Source organism: Pleurodeles waltl, chromosome 4_2, assembly GCF_031143425.1.
Source record: "Pleurodeles waltl isolate 20211129_DDA chromosome 4_2, aPleWal1.hap1.20221129, whole genome shotgun sequence".
Taxonomy (NCBI): domain Eukaryota; kingdom Metazoa; phylum Chordata; class Amphibia; order Caudata; family Salamandridae; genus Pleurodeles; species Pleurodeles waltl.
The window spans coordinates 350,861,982-350,881,799 of NC_090443.1; the positions used below are offsets into that span (position 1 = coordinate 350,861,982).

Sequence of the window (19,818 nt, forward strand, 5' to 3'; positions counted from 1 at the left end):
AAATCAATCTGGTTGTATTTGTTGCTGTCAATGTTTAATCCATTAACCCCCTTTTTGTAAAAGTTTGTACAATGACTTGCCTCTGTCTGATGTTAACTGTTGTGTTTCTTGATTGGTATATGCCGACTTATATAGCTTATTCTAGCAATAAATCTATACAATTTTGGTCTTCAATGGTTGCATGCTATTCATGTGTTAAACATTATAACTGTTAGTAGGTGGATGAAATAATTCAATTATGTTTCACAAATATGATATTCGAGTTTTATTTGAAACTTAATTCTCTCATATCTTAGACCTGCAGAAAAGCTCTAATTGTGAACCTGTTGTGGAACATAACACCATACTTGACAATTTGATCAGCAGTATAACATAAGATTTCCGTTGTGCGAGAGGGCCATGGAAACAAAGTTGATTTCATGTACGTGCACTCTGCTTCATAGCAACTTCACACTAGTTCTGGGCTCCAGGCACTCTTTACAGATTGTGACCAAGAAAAGTCCCCTAGCAGGCATGCCGGTGTCTATAAAATAGAGGTGGTTCTGTTATTTCTCTCTCTGCAAACGGAACAATATTCACATACGTGAATTCTAAAAGTATACCTGATGTGCCCATCTTTCCCTCCAGGTCCTACTTGACAAATCATATTTTGGAGAGGAAGAGAATAGTATGACTTGCATTGATACTAAGAAGAACAAAACATACAGTTGCCAATATTTTCAGTGAATCAAGTCGGTACATCCACTTTTTTAGAAAGTGTAAAGTTTGTGACAACATTTTTATTTCTGTGCTTAGTGAAAATACATTTTCTACACTGCAAATTATATGTAAAAATCCCAGCAAATCAACTCGGCTTCCTCCATTATGGAAAAGAAAACCACTTTGGTGTAATATGAATTTTGTCGTCAGATGACTGCCCTAACAGTTCTCTAACGTTCCTTACATGATTCCTGTGTTTTGTGAGAGGGAGTAATCTAACCAATCTAAATTTATCACAAGTGGAGAGACTGTCTGGAAGTTAACATCTAAAATATCTAAGCTGTTGAAATGTATGCTGGATGTTTAATTAGTCATTCTGACATACATCCTCTGCATCAGTCCCCTAAAGACAATTGTCAGGAATTTAATTCACTCCATCTCCCAATGTAGTTTTCTTGAATACATTTCTATGATGTTGTGCAAGTCCCTATTCTCTGTGAGGAAATTCTAAGAAATATATTTCTCGGTAGACTTTTTAATCCTAATAAATTGCTATAAACAAAGGTCGTCTGATGTAAGATTTATAAACACCAGTCATGCAGTAACAAAAATTTGTGAGTAGAGCTTTAACAATGATGCTTTTTAATTATTGCCACCCTTCTCTTGTTGGAAAAGGTTATTAAAAGAAAGTCTTGGTGGAAATTCAAAGACAGCTATGATTGCCACAATAAGCCCTGCTGCTAGTAACCTCGAAGAATCCCTCAGCACTCTTCGGTATGCGAAACAAGCTCGCATGATCATCAACGTTGCCAAAGTAAATGAAGATATGAATGCTAAGCTGATTAGAGGTAAGTGTAGTATGTTAGCATAAACCCAATAGAATTTTAGGAGATGTATTGTAGAAAGTGGCCCCAGGACACAACAGATGTTTACACCCACTTTGTATTACAGAAGAGGCTGCAGAGGCATGTGTGGCCCCTTCTGTAATACAGATGGCTCTGGTGCTAGTTGTGCACTTGTACGATCATAAAAGGGAGTTCCCTCATTTTAGTGGTTGGTGGGGGCATAGCCCTATGAACATGAGGGAAGCCTTTGCACCCTTTCCATATTACAGAAAGAGATGCAGGTGTAGAGGCAAAGAGACTGCAAAGAGGCAAACTGACTCTGCGCTATACGGAGGTGCTGCACAGGCTGGGGTGCCCCCTAAAAAAGGGGAATCTGGGAATACCCTCAGTATTGTCTGCACTGATTACAACACATTTGCTGTGCTACAGCGCATTGTCTACCTCAACACCATGCTCACAGTCTTGCGAAGTATGGGACAGTGTCATGTATCCATGATCTGGCCCCTGGTTTGGCCTGTGTGGTCCTTTTGCAGCTTTTGCCAGTTCCATCTTTAAGTACAGTAAAAACAACTGAACTGTTACCCATCTTATTAAGATAAATGTGGTAGTTTTTAAGTATACATTTGGCTTGCACTGCCCTTTTATATTAAAACGCATCAACCTCTTTGTCACACTTCTGTGTGCAGCATGCCTTCTCTTTGTTACCATGGTCTAGTTTACATTTGACTCACTCAAAATCCTAATAACACCCCTGTGCTATTGTCTTGATTTTAATATATCTAGGGAACTTCCTCCAATCTATTGGCCAAGGCAAAACTGTCTAGTGCATAGAATTGCATAATTTCTATTGCAAAATCGAGGTGTATGTGTCCACACTGTTCGCCGATACCAAATGTGTACCTAGGCCTTTTGCTTTTTTTGCTGATCAATGTGGATTGGAACTTGATTGTCTGGCACTAATATTTTTTGTTCTGCAATTAATGTGACTCATGTTTTTTCTTTGTCTTATTGACAGATACAGGGCTGGGCACCAATGATCATTGTACTGAGGACATAATCCACTATGCCAAGTTTGGACAATTTGAGGGGTTTCTCCCAACCTTTCCTCACCAAACATAAGGCACCCCTTACAGGATGCCAAACAGAAGTTCAAAGGGGCTAAAGCCTCTTCTGGGGCCCCTCTCGGAATGCAAACAAGGGTCAAGGTAGCGGGACACCCCATTTCCAGATGAGTTTTTCAGCTAAGCCCATTATCATGATGTTCATGGTTTTCTTGAACTGAACTACTTTCAACTGAACTGTTTGTCTATGGGCGATAGAGGTAGTGAACTTATAGGTCACTCCACTTTTATCTCACATAGCTTTTAGGTATGCAGACATGAAGTTGGTCCCTCTACCAGAAACAGCCTCCTTAGGAAATCCCACTCCTGTGAAGATGCCTAGAAGGGCCTTTACCACTGCAGGGGCCGTGGTAGTACTAAGGGGAATTGCTGGGTGTCTATTAGTATGATCCGCTGCTACTAGAATCACTGCCCCCAGATGCATTTTGAAGGTCGAGGGGGCCAACAATGGCAATCCCTACCCTGTCAAAGGGAGTCCCAACCACTGGAAGTGGAATTAAGGGACCCTTTGGTTGCCCGTCTATCTTGCCACTAGCCTGTCAGGTCACACAGTAGTGACAACACTCTTTGACCTTTTCAGACATCTAGGGCCCAATAAAAATGGGCAACAAACCTGTCTCAGGTTTTGATTTGTCCAGATAGACGGATGTCATGGTCAGAATGAACTATCTGTACATTTGAGGGAACCACCTCTCCTTGCCCCAGACTTCATTGTACAGGAGTCAATTTTACCAGAAAACCTTGTGGATACCAGTGACATCTCCCTGTTTTTTCCTTGCAGCCTGCTGTCTATGGCCTTTAAGAGTAGGGCAAGTCCTTTGCCCTTGGCATAGTTCCTCTCTGGAGGGCTCCCTGCTTCTAGGAGCTCTGGCCAGACTCTGACAGATGAAGTTCCCTCCTCAGGCCCCAGGGCATCTTCTTCAGGAGAACTCTCCCCCCCCCCCCCCCTTCCCTCATACCCCCTAGTTATGTGACCTCTTTAAAGCTGACTTGTCAGACTTCTTGCCCTTTCTCTTGCTTCTGGATTTCTGGGCCATTATTTCAGGCTCAAAATTCCCATGATTCACCTGTTGTGCTGTCTGTGGTCTTGTTACCACAAACACCCACTCAGCGAGACCCAGCATTTATACTTTGTCTCATGGCTCTTTGGCCTTTGTCTATACTTCTCCATGTTTGGAAGTAAGACTAGCAGGGCTTCAATACTCACCCCACCCATATAACACTAAGGTAGCCTCTGTATAACCTCCGGCCTCTCCAGAGTACACCCCCATCCCCACTCCTATGGTAGCCAATCCCTTGGACTGTTCACCTTAGGGATACTTTTTGGAGAATGCTAAATCTCCCTTTTTGAGCCCAGACCGATGACAGTCCTATATGTATCCCAGCAGCTGTTATGGGGTGAACACCTTGCCCTGATACCCCCTACCTTTGGATTGGGTTGATTCTCGGGACCCACCACCCTGAGAAGAATTCTGGGGGGCTTAAGAGAACTCCTCCTTTTTATTCTTATTGTTGCTCACATCTTTTTCCTGCGGGGAAGTCTGATTACCCTTTTTATGCTCACTTCCAATATGGGTTTTTCTGCATACCCTGGTTATCACCCATTAGTCAGCTATCTTCCCCAACTCTCAGGGCGAAGATAACTTAGAATACACCAAATATTGATTTAATAATCAAATTATATAGCCCATCATAGGTGTCCACCTCATTGCCTTTTTTTCAGCCATCTAGTGCTTTGACTGAGGAGTCTATAAAGTCTACCCATGTTTGGTTTTAACCTTTTTGGGTGTCCCTTTTTGGTCAGTCCGAACCCTTCTATGAAAGTTTCCTTCATATGCGTGTAGGATGCAGCCACATCCTCACTGCGGTCAGAAAGCTATCTCTGCCCTTGATTGAGAATAACTCCTATGGTAGAGAGCCCCAGTGCTGGTGATCTATCCTCCTCATTTTGCAGGCCCTCTCAGAGGCTGCAAACCATTTGTCAGTGTCATCACTATCAGTGAACTTTAGGACAATCCCTTTGGAGATCTTAGGATCAAATGTTTCCCCTTTTTCTCTGTTTGTGTTGCCCCCACCATTATCTTTGGTCTTGAAGTCCAACTTGACCTTTCTTTCTTCAAGGGCTAGTCTCCTTTCCTTGGGTTCAAGCTGTTTGATGGCATGTGTGGCTGTAGATGCACATGCTTTGTATAAGTCTGGCATCTACTGTTGGGTCCAGAGTGTTACAAGTTGTTTTTGTTAGAAGAATGTTTTTGAGTCCCAGGATTGAGTGACTGCTCCCCTCAGTGATACTGAACATGGGCATCAAATCCTTTGTTAGATTGTTTTCTCTCCACTGTCTGGTTCGGACGTGTGTTCCTCTTGCTCTGGTATTTCCTTGGCTTGGTCTGTTCCGAGCTGCTCTCTTCTGTCTTTCTCTCAGCAACGGTATTGTAATTCAATCAGGTTTTCTATATACTTTGAAGTCAGTCTGAATTCCCCCAACGGAAGCTGGCTTACCGCCCTTCAGGGATCATCCGCGTCCATCTCGGCCTAATCTTCCATGTGGTTTCGAACTATGCAGTGCTAATGGAACATACTCCATTTCGCTGTTGCCCTTAATGCCTCTCGAAATTCCCTCACACAGACCAACATCTGGTGTGTAATTTGTGTCTCTCCCCAGACCACACAGAACAAACCTGTGACGCTGGTGTCGCCTTCGATCCAAGAAGATACTCCGGGACCAAAGAGCTTGTAAGTTGGAGGTGGCGTCCAAAATACCAGACAACACTCCGGATATCTTCAGGGAAGAATTCGCGTAGGAGGACCCGGAACAGTTGAAGGCCTTCTCTATCAAAGACTTGGAGTTGGACGTCCAGTCTGATATTGAGAGCCAGCCAGACACCTCCGCGCAACGGGTGAGTAGAACAGCCCCTGCTCCCCATACAAAGATTTGAAAAAAGCCCCAGAAGCAGGTCGCTGGGCCGACCCCTGCCTTTGGGCCATGGTCAGATCTGAATCACCTTCGGATGCTCTGGCTCAGCACCAAAGACAGCCAAGACCAAGACGTCTTCGACTCGGTTACATCACAGGCACCTTCGAGATCGAGCAGATCCTTCGAACCAAGCGCATCGGCACCTAGCAAAAAAGCCTCCACAGCCACTTGGGAGCCAATAGTTTCAACTCGACAGAATACTTCGGCTCTGAAAAATTCAAAACATAAGACTATGCCTTCTAAAGAATCCAGTCATTCCTCCGAAGCAGCTTCACTAGAGAAGCCCATCTTGGAAATATTGGACGCTTGTTAGCACCAACTCCATATTAAAAAAGGACGAGGGAGAATAATTGCTTCCCCCTCATTCCAATCAAAAGGAAGCTTACCTTTGAAAATGCCTTGGACACTGCTCCTCCCCCTAAAAAGGTCTCCAATGACAAGGCTCCAGTTCAACCTTAGCTTTCTCCACCACACTCGCCAGTGCTTCCTTCTACTCCTCCACCACCTCCTCAATCTCCTACACCACATTTTTTACCACAGGGTTCACTACCACCTCAAGGAGATAATTTGGGGGACATGCAACAGGAAATAGATAGAATTCATGCGACCCAGATCCCATCTTGCCAAATGACCCTAACTTATGTCTAGCATGGCCATCACCACCAGAAGACACAACATTGTATCAGAAGGTCATAGCAAGGGCAGCCATATACCACAATGACCAGCTGCACACTAACCATATTGAAGAGGATCTCCTCTTTGACACCCTCACTACCACGCATAAAGACAGTCAGTTTTTACCCATGCTACCCGGCATGCTTAGACATGCCAATTATATTTTTAAAGAACCTGTAAGGTATCGGATTATCGCCCAGAGGGCGGATAAAAATGACAAAGCGGCAACTACAGACCCAGTATACGGGCTCAAACCCCTCCGGATTCCGTAGTCGTCAGTACAGCACGAAAACATGGCAATAGTCAATCCACAGGAGATGTGCCCCCTCCTGATGCGGAAAGTAAAAAACTAGATGCAGGGAGGAAAAGAGTGGTTGCACAAGCTGCCAATCACTGGCATATCACTATTTCAAAGGCAATTTTGCCACGATACTACCGGGCCCACTGGGGCAAAATGGAGGATCTCCTCCGGTACCTCCCATAGGAACATTGTAAAAGAGCACAAGAGATAGTTTCAGGGGGTCAAACCATCTCTATCAATTCCATTAGGGGTGCAACTGATGCAGCAGATACCACAGCATGCGGTATTAACACTATTATTATTATACGTAGGCATGCTTGACTTAGGTGTTCAGGATTCAAGCCAGGAGTAACTGCGGGCAGTCCTCAACATGCCATTTGACACCCTCACTACCACACATAAAGACAGTCAGTTTTTACCCATGCTACCTGGCATGCTTAGACATGCCAATTATATTTTTAAAGAACCTGTAAGGTATCGGATTATCGCCCAGAGGGCGGATAAAAATTACAAAGCGGCAACTACAGACCCGGTATACGGGCTCAAACCCCTCCGGACTCCGTAGTCGTCAGTACAGCACGAAAACATGGCAATAGTCAATCCACAGGAGATGCGCCCCCTCCTGATGCGGAAAGTAAAAAACTAGATGCAGGGGGGGGAAAGAGTGGTTGCACAAGCTGCCAATCACTGGCATATCACTAATTCAAAGGCAATTTTGCCACGATACTACCGGGCCCACTGGGGCAAAATGGAGGATCTCCTCCGGTACCTCCCATAGGAACATTGTAAAAGAGCACAAGAGATAGTTTCAGGGGGTCAAACCATCTCTATCAATTCCATTAGGGGTGCAACTGATGCAGCAGATACCACAGCATGCGGTATTAACACTAGTATCATTATACGTAGGCATGCTTGGCTTAGGTGTTCAGGATTCAAGCCAGGAGTAACTGCGGGCAGTCCTCAACATGCCATTCGACAGGGAACACTTACTTGGCCAAGAAGTAGACCATAAAAAAAAACGTAAAAAAGATTCAGTGACTGCAAAAGCTATGGGGGCATTACTCACCACCACACAATGTGGTCATTTTCGTCTGCTGCGACTTCCACCTCTCAAAACAAATGAGGCTCCCATTTCTAAAATAGAGTTTCCTTTAGAGGGTCCTACAGAGTTGCAAACAACAAAGGCAGAAGAAAGGTATCCACCTCCAGCAAGAGGAAGATTCAAACACTTCTACCCAAAATGGTCTGATATCACCACAGACCAGTGGGTTCTCTCAATTATCCAACATGGTTATTGCCTGGAGCTCACTTCCATTCCACCAGATTTCCCCCTCGTGCACTCAAATTCTCATGAGAACAAGTTACTCTTCTCGAAGAAGAGGTGCAATACCTTCTTCTCAAAATGGCTACACAAACTTTATTGTATTTGTATATTGCATGTCCATATTTTCAGGTAACAGAATTGTAAAGTGTTGTTCAGTTTACACGACCATACAATTTGTTTTTTTGTTTATGAATTTTGGAATTGTAAATGTAATGTTGGCAACTTTGAAACACAGCAATCCCATCCCACCCCAGTCTGCTGCGTTCTGCTGTGTTGTCCAATGGTGATGCTGTGTGTAGGGAGGACTCTAGTGAGCCATACTGATTTGACCTAAGTATCCCATTTACATTTGCTCGTTGCCGTGGGACCTCTAAGCATCTGGAAAATAGTGGGGACTATTGAGGTGGTTTTGGAGGAGCGAGGTGGTAGGACTATACCTGGTTGTATCATGAGGGGAAGGGGAACTATGCCATCCAGTAGGCCCCGTCTTATTCCTCCTGGTCCACTACACAAAATGTTTCTGTCAAGGCATCCCATTGCATTGAAATCGGTCTTTTATAGTGTCCGCTTTACCCTTTGCGACGTATTGCTGTGTTTTCGTCCTATCCTCATTGGGTAACATCTTCATGCCATTTAGTTAGTGGTGGCATTCGTGAAGATTTCCCGTGTCGAGTTAGGAGGAGCTTTGCTAAAAGGAGAGCCAAATCTATGAAATTCGTAGTGACTTTGGAGCTGAGAGGTTGCAGAAAGAGGCCCCCCGAATACAGTGTTCAGCTGTGTTCCAATGAGTCTTGCCTGTTAATTTGCAAAGCACTTTCCCTACCCTAACCAGAAACGGTGAGTCTGGGGCATGTCCACATCATTTGCATAAAGTCTGCATCTGTGAGGTGGGATTGGGGGCAATGTACCATGGCCCCAGGAAACAGAGTGAGCCTGTACGGTGTGAGGTCTGCGCGATGCAATATCAAAGATTTTATAAACTTGAATTGTGTGTTGCGGGAGAGTGTCCTAGTATATCCTAGGAGGAAACCCCATTGTTTATCAGTGAACTCTGTGTATGTCTGCCTCCCGTTTCGAATTTAGCAAGTCGAGTGGTATTTGGAGGTGTGCTCGAAGACCTCTGTATAACCGCCAGACTAGGTGCCTGCCATGTCCACAGTGTTCAGAGCCTGCAGTACTTCAATTGTTTGTGGTTCTGTCCCTTCTCGTGCCCAGTATTTCTGAACATAAGCCAAAACACTGGCATGGGTAAAGAACAGCACGTTAGAGAGTCTGTGAGTTCTTGTGAAGTCTATGTGTGGCATTGGGACAGAGGTCTCCCAATGTTTGTGGTTCATCATGTTCCCAAGGGCTTAACATACGAGCTGACCGAGTGCCTTTAGACATTAGCAATCCCCACAGTGGGACATTCGGTGCATAGGGATCTAACAAGTTTGTGTACCATATTGCCAACTTCCAGTATGCGAGGGCCATGGATAACAGGACATTAGAGTTTGTGGTGGGTGTCGCTGGGCCCGGACAGTCGGTGTAAACGCCCATGTTCCCTGTGTAGCCTATCTCTTCCGCATTATGGCCGGCTAGCCAATATTAGAGCCATTACAATTGGCCAGCTAAGCCGTCACTCCCTATACTTCCTTATACCGAAGAAGGATGGGTCAATCAGGCCAATTCTAGATCTCAGACCACTAAATAGCTGCATTCTCTCAGAGCATTTCCATGTGGTCACTCTCCAAGATGTCATTCCATTGTTACAGCAAGGTGACTTTATGACCACTTTAAATCTAAAGGACGCTTACTTTCATATTCCCATTCACCCAGCACACCGCAAATATCTCAGATTTGAAATTGCGGGGAAAACATTATCAATTCACAGTTTTACCTTTCGCGGTTACAACTGCTCCCAGGGTCTTCACAAAATGTCTAGCAGTAGTTGCAGCATATCTCAGACGCCAACACATTCATGTCTTCCCTTACGTGGACGATTGGCTCATGAAAGCCAGTATGTTACAACACTGTCAGCATCACACTCCGATCACAGTAGATCTCCTCCACACTCTGGGATTCAAGATCAACTTTCTCAAATCCCATCTCCAACCTTTATAGATACAGCCTTATCTAGGAACAGTTCAGTGCGCACATAGGGTTATCTTATTCAAGTCAAGCTCAAATTCAAACTTTAATTTCCCAGTTACAGGAGGACCACACTTACACAGTGCAGACAGTGATGTAGCTATTAGAGATGATGGAGTCTTGCATTGCCATCGAACCTCATGCCAGACTGCACAAGCGTCCCCTACAGCAATGTCTGTCTCAACAGTGGTCTCAGACACAGGGTCATCTCAAAGATCTAGTGTTGTACCGCCAAGCTCTCTGCTCTCTGCAATGGTGGAACCCCAATGGTCGGCCCTTTCCCGACCCTATGCCTCAGATCACTCTGAATACAGATGCATCACAGATAGGTTGGGGAGCTCACCTCAACAACCTCACAATACAAGGTCTACGGAATCCCATTCAACAAGCTTCACATATCAATTACTTGGAGCTTCAAGCAGTTTTCCTAGCAATTAAGGCTTTTCTTCCACAACTCTCCCACAAAGTGGTTCTAGTTCGTACAGACAACATGACAACCATGAATTATCTGCAAAAACATGGGGGGGACACGTCCTTCCCAGCTGTCCCATCTTGCTCAAACAATATGGTAATGGGTAATTCACCACCACATTCACTTAGTGGCAGAGTGTCTCCCAGGCATGGACAACCAATTTGCAGACCTCCTTAGCAGGATGCAGCAATAAGTCCATGAATGGGAACTCCACCCACAAGTCCTTAAACAGTACTTTCTAAAGTGGGGAACACTCCAAATACATCTCTTCGCCACAGCAGAAAATACAAAATGCCAAAACTTTGCTTCCCGATACCCACTCCCTCAGTCCAAGGGTAATGCTCTATGGATGAATTAGCCAGGGATATTTGCTTACGCTTTTCCACCTATCCCACTTACTCCGTCTCTAGTTCGCAAACTGAGGCAAACCTTTCTCACCATGATCCTTGTAGCTCCCCCCGGGGCACGTCAAGCTTGGTTCACAACACTTTTGGATCTATCAGTAGTTCCACACGAGAAGCGCTCCAACGGGCCAGACCGTCTCACTCAAAATCACGGACAGATCAGGCACGCAGACCCCGAAACGCTCAACCTTGCGATATGGTTCCTAAAGTCGGAGAGTTCGTTAATTAAATCTACCGCCAGAATGCATGGACAATCTAAGAGAGGCATGTAAACCTATAATCACATAGTGTTATGCTGCAAAATGGAAACGTTTTGTATGCTGCTGTCGACCTAAACACATTGGCCCACTCAAAGCTTCAGTCCAAGACATTGTTTGTTATTTGCTACGTTTGCAGAAAGCAAACTTGGCATACTCGTCTATTCGTCTTCATTTAGCAGCTATAGCTGCTTACCTCCAAAACAGGCAACACATCTCTTTATTCAAAATTCCAGTTAGTAAAGCCTTCATGGAAGGTCTCAAGAATCATTCCACCCAAGGTACCTCCAGCACCATCCTGGAACCTTAATGTTGTTCTTACTAGGCTCATGGGTCCGCCTTTTGAGCCAATGCATACATGTCCTTTACTTACTTTTTATGGAAAGTGTTTTTTAGTAGCTATCACTTTCGTAAGAAGTGTAATTGAACTCCAGGCTCTAACACCATCAGAACTGTTCTTCCAAATACACTGAGATGGAGTGGTTCTTCAAACAAACCTTAAATCCTTTTCAGATGTAGTGTCACAATTCCATATCAACCAATCAAATGAATTACCAGTCTTTTTCCCACAACCAGACTCGTTTGCAAAAAAAGCTCTTCACACACTAGATGTTAAAAGGGCTCTCATGTATTATATTGACAGAACCAAACAGTTTTGGAAGTCTAAATAACTGTTTGTAGCACTTTCAATGCCCCATTAAGGCAACTCAATATCAAAAAATTGTATAGCCAATTGGATAATCAAATGTATTAAAGCTTTCTATGCTAAAGCCAAGCAACAGTTACCTGCTACCCTCAGAGCACACTCCACTAGGAAAAAATGTGCTTCTAGGGCTTTTCTAAGTAACATTCCAAAAGCAGATATATGTAAAGCTGCTACTTGGTTAACACCACATACATTTACTAAACACTATTGTGTAGATGTTTTAGCACGACAACAAGCTCTATGCCCATGTACAGTATTACCGAGAGAAGCAGTCACACGATCCCATGACTTGAAAACCTACTTTAAACATAACAACTTGCAACATTCCAGACCCAACACTAGATGGTCAAGCTCTTCCTCAGGGTTCACTACCACCTTACAAGAAGGTGGTTGCTAGAGTTGCCGGTCACTTGGTGCTAGTGAAGGGGGTCCAGGAAAGTGTGGAGAGTTCTTATCTTCGCCTGCTTCCCCATCAATTTCCACTTAGGCCAAAGCATCATCCTCATCAGGATTTTCTTCTGATGAATGGCCTTCTCTCTCTAACCTTAATTTCTCTAGGAGCTGAGGGCTCTCTCAAGCTCTTCCTTTTTGGCTGACTTTTGGAAGCCAGTGCCCCTATTGTTGCACAAGGCTGTCAGACCACTGATCTTCAGAGCAAGGAGGATGGGCAGGTAGATGTTCCTGTCAGCCTCCATTGTATACCAATCTCTTTATCTGAAAGTTGGGACCTTTTAAAAACTTTAGAAAAACGTTTTTCTAATTGTATAAGATTTTAATTACTTTAAAATGGGAGTCTACACAGGGCCCTAACAATTCCAATAAAAAAAAACTTTTAGAAAAATCTAAAAAATAATTTGGCTCTAATGTCAGTAGTGGATTTCTTGTGCACAGTCACTTATGACAAAGTGGTACTGCGAAACACAAACTCAGGATCCCACCGCTGTAACACCAATGTAGGAAAGTGGGGTATTATGCAGTGAGGCTTGTTAGGCTCCACTATGTAATACTCGCACATAAAGTCCAACTGGGTCCTGTGGATTCACACTAATAAATCCATAGCTCAGCCCTGGCAGTGTGGCACAGAGTATTCAGGCTTTTCAAGAGGAATAATTGTTAAGCATTTCAGAGTACCAACATGGACGATAAGTAATTGACATGATTCAAAAGAAATCCAACACCAATTTATAAAACTAAAGCAGATTTTTTGATAATTTGACACATCAAAATGAAGACAATCTGGTGAGTTTAACCGAAATCATAGATTTTTAAAGGCAAAATAAATTGATGCATTTTCCTCTTGCAAAACTTTAATGAACCCACTGAGTATAAAGGTGGGGCGGGTCCCTGGACCAAGTTCCAGAAGTTAATATAATTTTAACTAACTCATAGGGCCCAGATGTAGAGTTGTCCTGGCTGTCTTTGGAAAGGGGTGCAAAATCTCAACAAAGGTGCCTCTGGGGCATTGGGTAAAGAATGTTGAGGGGTTCGCTTGAGGTGCAGCGATGAACGAAGTAAGTGGTAGCCCACCTGGCCACCAAAAAGCCTTGGCAGGAGAAAATGTAGCTTTTAGTTATTTCGAAGTCCTGGAATCTGGGGAAAACAGTAGCTACCTGAAACTTACCGGAGGTCAGGACTAGACTTTGCAAAATGCACTGGACCGTTTACTTTTGGGCGATCCCTCGGTGGGCCAGTTGGCCTGTGATTCTTTGGTTCTGGAAGTGCAAGTTGCTTGCGGACTGAAGGGGACTAGTACCTCTAGTCCATGAGAGTTCTGAAGCTACCTTTGCCTTGCAGAGTGGTTCCTCTTTCCTTGTGAGCCGATCTCTGGTCTTGGACGAGTCGTGGTTGTGCAGTTGCAGGATGGTTGACACAGGTGCAGATTATTGCACCTTTGCTTTGTGCGGGTTCCAAAGTCGCTGATCTCTTCTCTGTCCTTTGTTCCAGGTTCGTCAGATCTGAGGTTCTGGTGCCATGGAAGCCCGTAAATCCTAGATTTAGGGGCATTAGGGGGTGTGGGTGCTAGTAGCCAATGGGCTACTAGCCCCAGCGGCTAAACCACCCCTGAGGTGACAACATTGGGTGGATTGTGGCACCTTTTCTACCCAAAGGCCTCTATTCTGCCACTTTTAAAAATGGAAGAACCCATATTTGGCTGTACAGACCAGGTAGAACCACCCTAGGTTTGTGGCTAGCCTTCTGGAAGTGTATGCCTCTGACTACATTTTCCCACCTGCCTTGGTGCAAATGTGCCTGGGGGGTTGCTTTGTCCTCCTCTGGAAGACCCACTACTTGGATATCAGAGGAGTTGTGGGCTTTGAAGTGCTCTAGCTTGATGTGACACTTCACTAGCCATCCTGCCAAGGAGGGAGGAGAGCCTCCAGCCCAGGCAGGTCTTTGTTTCTGACTCTTGGGAGTGTTCACATCTCTTGACAGGGGAGTCAGATTCCTGTCTTGGTGGCAGCAGCTCGTAGGCTGCCAGTCAGGGCACAGAAAGGCTGGGCAGCCAGGTGGGCAAACTCTAAGATAGGCACCTGGGTACATGCCACATTAAATCCGACTTGGGTAACAAGTCAGGTTTGATGAGGCAAGTTGTTTGATACCAACCATGCCAACTTTCTGTGGAACCATAAGGGAGCTGGCAACCTCAAAATTTCCAGGCACCAGCCCATTTTATCCTACGGCTCCCTGAACACACAAAGTAGCTCTTTACAGAGAGAATCTACTATAGGCAAATATAAACTTGCACTTATATGGCCACACCTTCAATATAAGGCACCTTTCCTCCTAGTCTCAGGAGACCTAACTTAGGGGTGACTGACACATTAAAAATTGTGCTGTGGCCTTGCTACTCATGGTGAGTGCAAGGTCGAGTTCGGCCAGTTTGCACTGCTCATGCAGCCTGCAATGGCAGGACTGCTGACATCATTTTGTTTGGGTCCCTCAGGGTGGCATAATCAGTGCCCCCTTTAGCTCCCATGCCCTGGGTACCACTGATACCATTTACTCAGGGCATGTGAGTTAAAGGGGGTGCCACGGCCTGCACCACTGATTATGCCCTGGTACCCCCTTTAGCTCCCATGCCCTGAGGGACCATTGATACCAATTACTCATGCCTTATAAGGGGGTTAAATCCTTTCCAATTGGGGGTTACTAATTTACATGCATCATATTTCGGCAGAGAACACTGGCATTGGCACTGGAGCCTGGTTAGCAGGCTCCAGTTCACTTTCAGAGTCCTAACCATCAGCTCTGGGGAAAAATTGTGTGGGGGTGACCATACAAAGGGGCACTTTCCTACAAGGGGTGACAGGCTGACCCTTTCCTTTAATATAGCTGTGGGCAAAGTTTTTTTCTAGATGAGTCAGAATACCTCCAGCTATTCCAGAGTCATTCAGTTTTCTAGTACTGCTGTCTTCTGAAATAGAGATAGCTAAGATTTCCATATTGACTAATTCACTGTTTCCGCCAGAACCAGTGCTAAATCGGATGCCAGCATCTGAACAGGCGCACCACAAGAAATCCTGACTGTTTTTCAACTATAGAACTGTTACATTTTGAAGTACGAAATTACAATATTTCCATTTTTGTTTAGGGTTAGCACACCCACTGCCTTTGATCATCTGCTGTGCACTCTGTCAACCTGGCTCTCTTTACCTGATATTTTTTTAAGTTTCTTCATGGTGCATGTTGGGGTATTCGTTGTGGAACAAATTCGTAAGATAGTCCAGTGGACCAAAGCATTGTATGCGGAGATCTGTGTGCAGTCTCCTGGTGACATGTTTGAATACCTTCCCGTCACCTAAGTTTTTCTTACATTTGAGTACAATAAAACCTTTTCTTGGTGGTAGTTTTATTACAGAGTTTATTCCTAACCACTTTATGAAGGGTACCATGTGCAACAATACTGCAACTCATTTTTTTATTTGATAATTGGGAGCTTGGCTAGTTATGAACTCCATTTACTCTATAACATTTAATCATATTTGCTTGACAGTGGGTCTATAGTGTTGGTATTCTAATATGAAAATGAATACTACTCTGCTTCATAACAGCTGGCTTGTAATTCTTACATCAGGCAGAATCTTCACTGTAGTCCTTAATAGCGCTTTATGCCATTTTGTTCAGCTTGTGGTGCATCAAAACTTTGAGTATTAGGGCTTATTAAGGTAGACATGGACTTTATGCACTGATTTACTTTAGGGAGGTCTCTGGGGTGTCTTCAGCTAGGCTGAATGTATTTCCCATTAGCAATCCACTTTCTGTAGTGTTGTTCATGACTGCTGTGACATCACAAGTTCCGACACTGTGATGTCAGATCATTCTAAAATCTACAGAGTGTTGTTGGTCCAGCTTGTGGTTGAAGCAGTGACAGGATCATGTAGTCATAGATGGATTGTGGCTGTGGAGGTGAGTAGGCAGTGGTTTAGAAGTGGTAGTGTCAGGGATGCCTATCATGACGTTTGGGGAAACAGCAGCCTCAGCTTATACAAGCCACTACTAGAGTTCCCATGATAGGTTTTCAAAATGAGCACCTGTCATTGAGCTGATGTTGTAGTGCTGGGCTTAAAGTTACGTTTTTCCCCTTTTTAACTTATTAGATGGATACTGGGGATATGTGCCTGCTTTCCTGGCCCCAGGGCAATTGGAAAGGACACAGGAGCTAGAAATAGGCCAGTCATTCTCTGTGCGTGTGTCAGGAATTGTGGTATGTTCTCTGAAAGGCAGCCTATGCACTGTTTACCCACCAAGGACTGACTCATGTACAGGAGAACAGCATCCCGCCCACATTCACTCTTTATGAGATGCACTCAGTGTGATAGGTGTGTGGCACAATGTGTCTAAAGTACAGAATTAAAGCCTGGAGTTTATTTTTCACGTTGTGAATTTCTTTCATTGTTGATCTTTCCTTTCAGACTGGGGGCTACAGTGATCTGTTTTTAGTGACAACCCTCCCCCCTTTACTAAATACCTACCTTTTGTTTCATCACCCCTGCACTATGTTGATACAAATCTACCTCTTCCTTTGCCTTTTTAGTCTGTCCCTTGAAGGTGCTGGTTGGGTTAGTTAGTTTTCTAACTCTTTGTTTTATAAGTGTAAGAGGACATTTATCTTGAAATTAACATATAGTTGATATATTTAGACCATTTTACATAAGGGCATCAGATATCTCTTAATATAAATATGTTATGTAATTGTAAAAGTGCTCTGTCTTTTTTTAACAGGCCAGTGCACAATTCTTCTTAATTCCTCTGTATAGGAAAGCACCATTTCTTTGAATGATCAACCCCAAGTGTTTTGGACTAAGGCTGCTGGTTTTTGGACCCTGTAGTGCACTGGGCCTTGCTGTACTTGCTGTACAAACTGTGATGCATGTGCTGTGACCTCCAAAATACGTGTACAGTGGGTAAAACCTGATTGGCTTATTTAACTTACTTATATGTCTCTAGTATATCGCCCAGTAGGTTAAATGTCACTAGTGGACTGCAGCATTTAATTGTTCAACCACTTCAGTGACTGGTAAAAATGTGACTCTCAGCATGACACTGCAGCTCAGTCAGGTAGCTTTAAAGCTGCCAACATGACATGGCAAATAAACCCTTTTTCCAGGTCAAAACCTTCCATTTTAATGTTAAAACGCCACCTCTAGAGAAGGCTTTGGGTATCCTACCAGGCAGGGCTCTTAATATTAAAAAGAAGGGCATGTTTCTTCTGTATTTAACTTGCCCTGACAGTGAAAACACAAAATTGTCATTTTCACTGTAGAAATATCCGTGGTATCTTTGGCCAACATGAAGCTTCACTAGCTTCTAGTGCTAACTAACTTTAGAACCGCAAAAAGTTTTAGTCCAGGGTATCAAATTCATTATTATATTAAACCTGACTCATTTGTGAAACAAAGGTGACTTTACCAATCACCTCTTTGTTGCTCAAACCTTTTGTAGCCTTTCCTGTTTATCTGAAGCAGTTGTCACCCGAGACACTAGGCTCCCCTCCTGCTAGAGCATATGAAGCGCTCCCAGGAACAGAGAACAAAGAGTTGCTGAAAGGAGAAGGTGTGACCTCTTCAGCAGGATGACTACCTTTGCTGACCACATATGGCACAGCTAGAAAGGAGCTACTGCAAATGTTGTTCACACCAACTCCTTGTAGATGAGCTAGGAACCCTACAGAGGGGCAAACCTGTTGCTGAACCAGTTTTCCAGAGGGAGTGGCACATTATATGGGGTTCATCCCAGGGATGTGCCCATGGCTCCTCAAAGGCAAAGAAGGCTTGAACCATCTTGGTTTAGGGTAGTGAGGGGTACCCTGGGATTGTTTGAGGGCCAAACCCAAGTAAATGACGTAAAGTGGGAAAGGTAGCCCTGTGGGAACAGTTGTCCTATTGGCTAGCAAGTCCTCCCCTTACACAAATGAGAAGATGGCAAAAAAATGGCAGCCGTGAACCCCAGTCTTCAAATCACTGGCTAACTGGCAAGAAGACAGAAGGAGGACTGGGATGCTGCTCTCTGGACTCAGCTAAGATAGGCTGCACCAAGGAAGGACTGCACCTGCTGAGCCAGAGTGACTCTCCAAAAAGACTGTCCTTGCAGTGGGCACCTCTTGAAAAAAGTATCTATTTGTACCGGACCAAAAGATGTGACTCCAAGAGTTAGATGGAAGGACCCTGTTCAGCACCATATACACAAAAGCTGAACACAAGGGTCTGGCAAAGAGGACTGTACCTGTTGTGCCTGCTCTGAGACTGCTGGACCCTACAGGTAATTCTTTCCCTTTGACCAAAATGCTCCCCGTGACTCGCTCCCAACCAATTGTGACCAGTCCAAGAGAGGATTGGTAGTTCTGCTAGCAGGTTGGCTTAAGAACAGTGACAGAGTACAACGATAGATTGAAACATAAAGAGTGTACTTACGCTCTAAAATCATTTGTCCGGTTCCCCTCAATAGATTTTTGTCATTTGGTACCTAATTTATGATCTAAATGCAGTCTATTTTTTATATATTGGTGTTGGACTTTTATTGTGTTGTGTTTCTTACATTCCTGCTTATTTGGTACTTCTAAATGTCTTACACTTGTTCCTTTGATGAAGCCTTACTGGTTGGTGGCACATCTATGCAGCAGTCAGATAAAGGTTTTGCTAAAGAAACTTAACTGGACCTGATAAATATTGTGATATTATTACATGATGAGGTCTCACAAACACATCACACACTAAACCACTTTTACTGCACCCTGGCTCATCATGACCTTCTGTCTTTGGTAAAAGGCATAAAAGGGATCAGACACAGACGTGGTGGATGAATCAACTTAACTTATCTCATGTTTCATCGTGCCAGTGACTGGTGCAACTATGTGTTTTATTTGAAGTTCATTCCCCTGTTCCCCTGTAAATTGATGAAGTGGGGGATTTGTCTGGGTCTGATTTTTGTCTCTTACGGACTCCTTTTATGATGCACATCTGCCAGTGTGACATCACACCATTTAACCTTCATCCATACTGTGAGAAAGTGGATTATAAATTGGGATTGTTGTGAGACCTCACTAAGTAATAATGTCACAATTCTGTATCAGGTCCAGTTTGGATTCTTTAAATCAAACCTTAGCTCAGTCCTAGGTAGCTGTGGCACAGATCAGTCAGGCTTAACTCAATGGAAAACAACTGTAAAGCATTTATTGGTACAAAAACTGACACTAAGTAAGAAACACAACACAATAAAAATCCCACTCCAATTTATAACAATAGTATATACCCTGGTATCTTTAACTACACACCAAAATAACAAGAATCTTATGATGGGAACTGGAGTTATGATTTTTCCAAATGTTTTTAAATCACTGCTTTTCACTCCAAAAAGTTTCAAAAGTCACTGATTTTCCCTCTTAGTGGTAGTCTATGAGCCTTGACTCGAGG

At 43.9% G+C, this 19,818-nt stretch overlaps 1 protein-coding gene across 1 annotated transcript in view; it reads left to right on the forward strand.

Annotated features, from left to right (window-relative positions):
* Positions 1-19,818, forward strand: part of KIF14 (kinesin family member 14) — a 349,189-nt gene that overhangs the window by 108,785 nt on the left and 220,586 nt on the right. Inside the window, exon 11 of the mRNA XM_069231431.1 lies at positions 1,375-1,547. Coding sequence (XP_069087532.1) covers positions 1,375-1,547 — 173 coding nt within the window. The remainder of the gene's footprint in view (positions 1-1,374; positions 1,548-19,818) is intronic.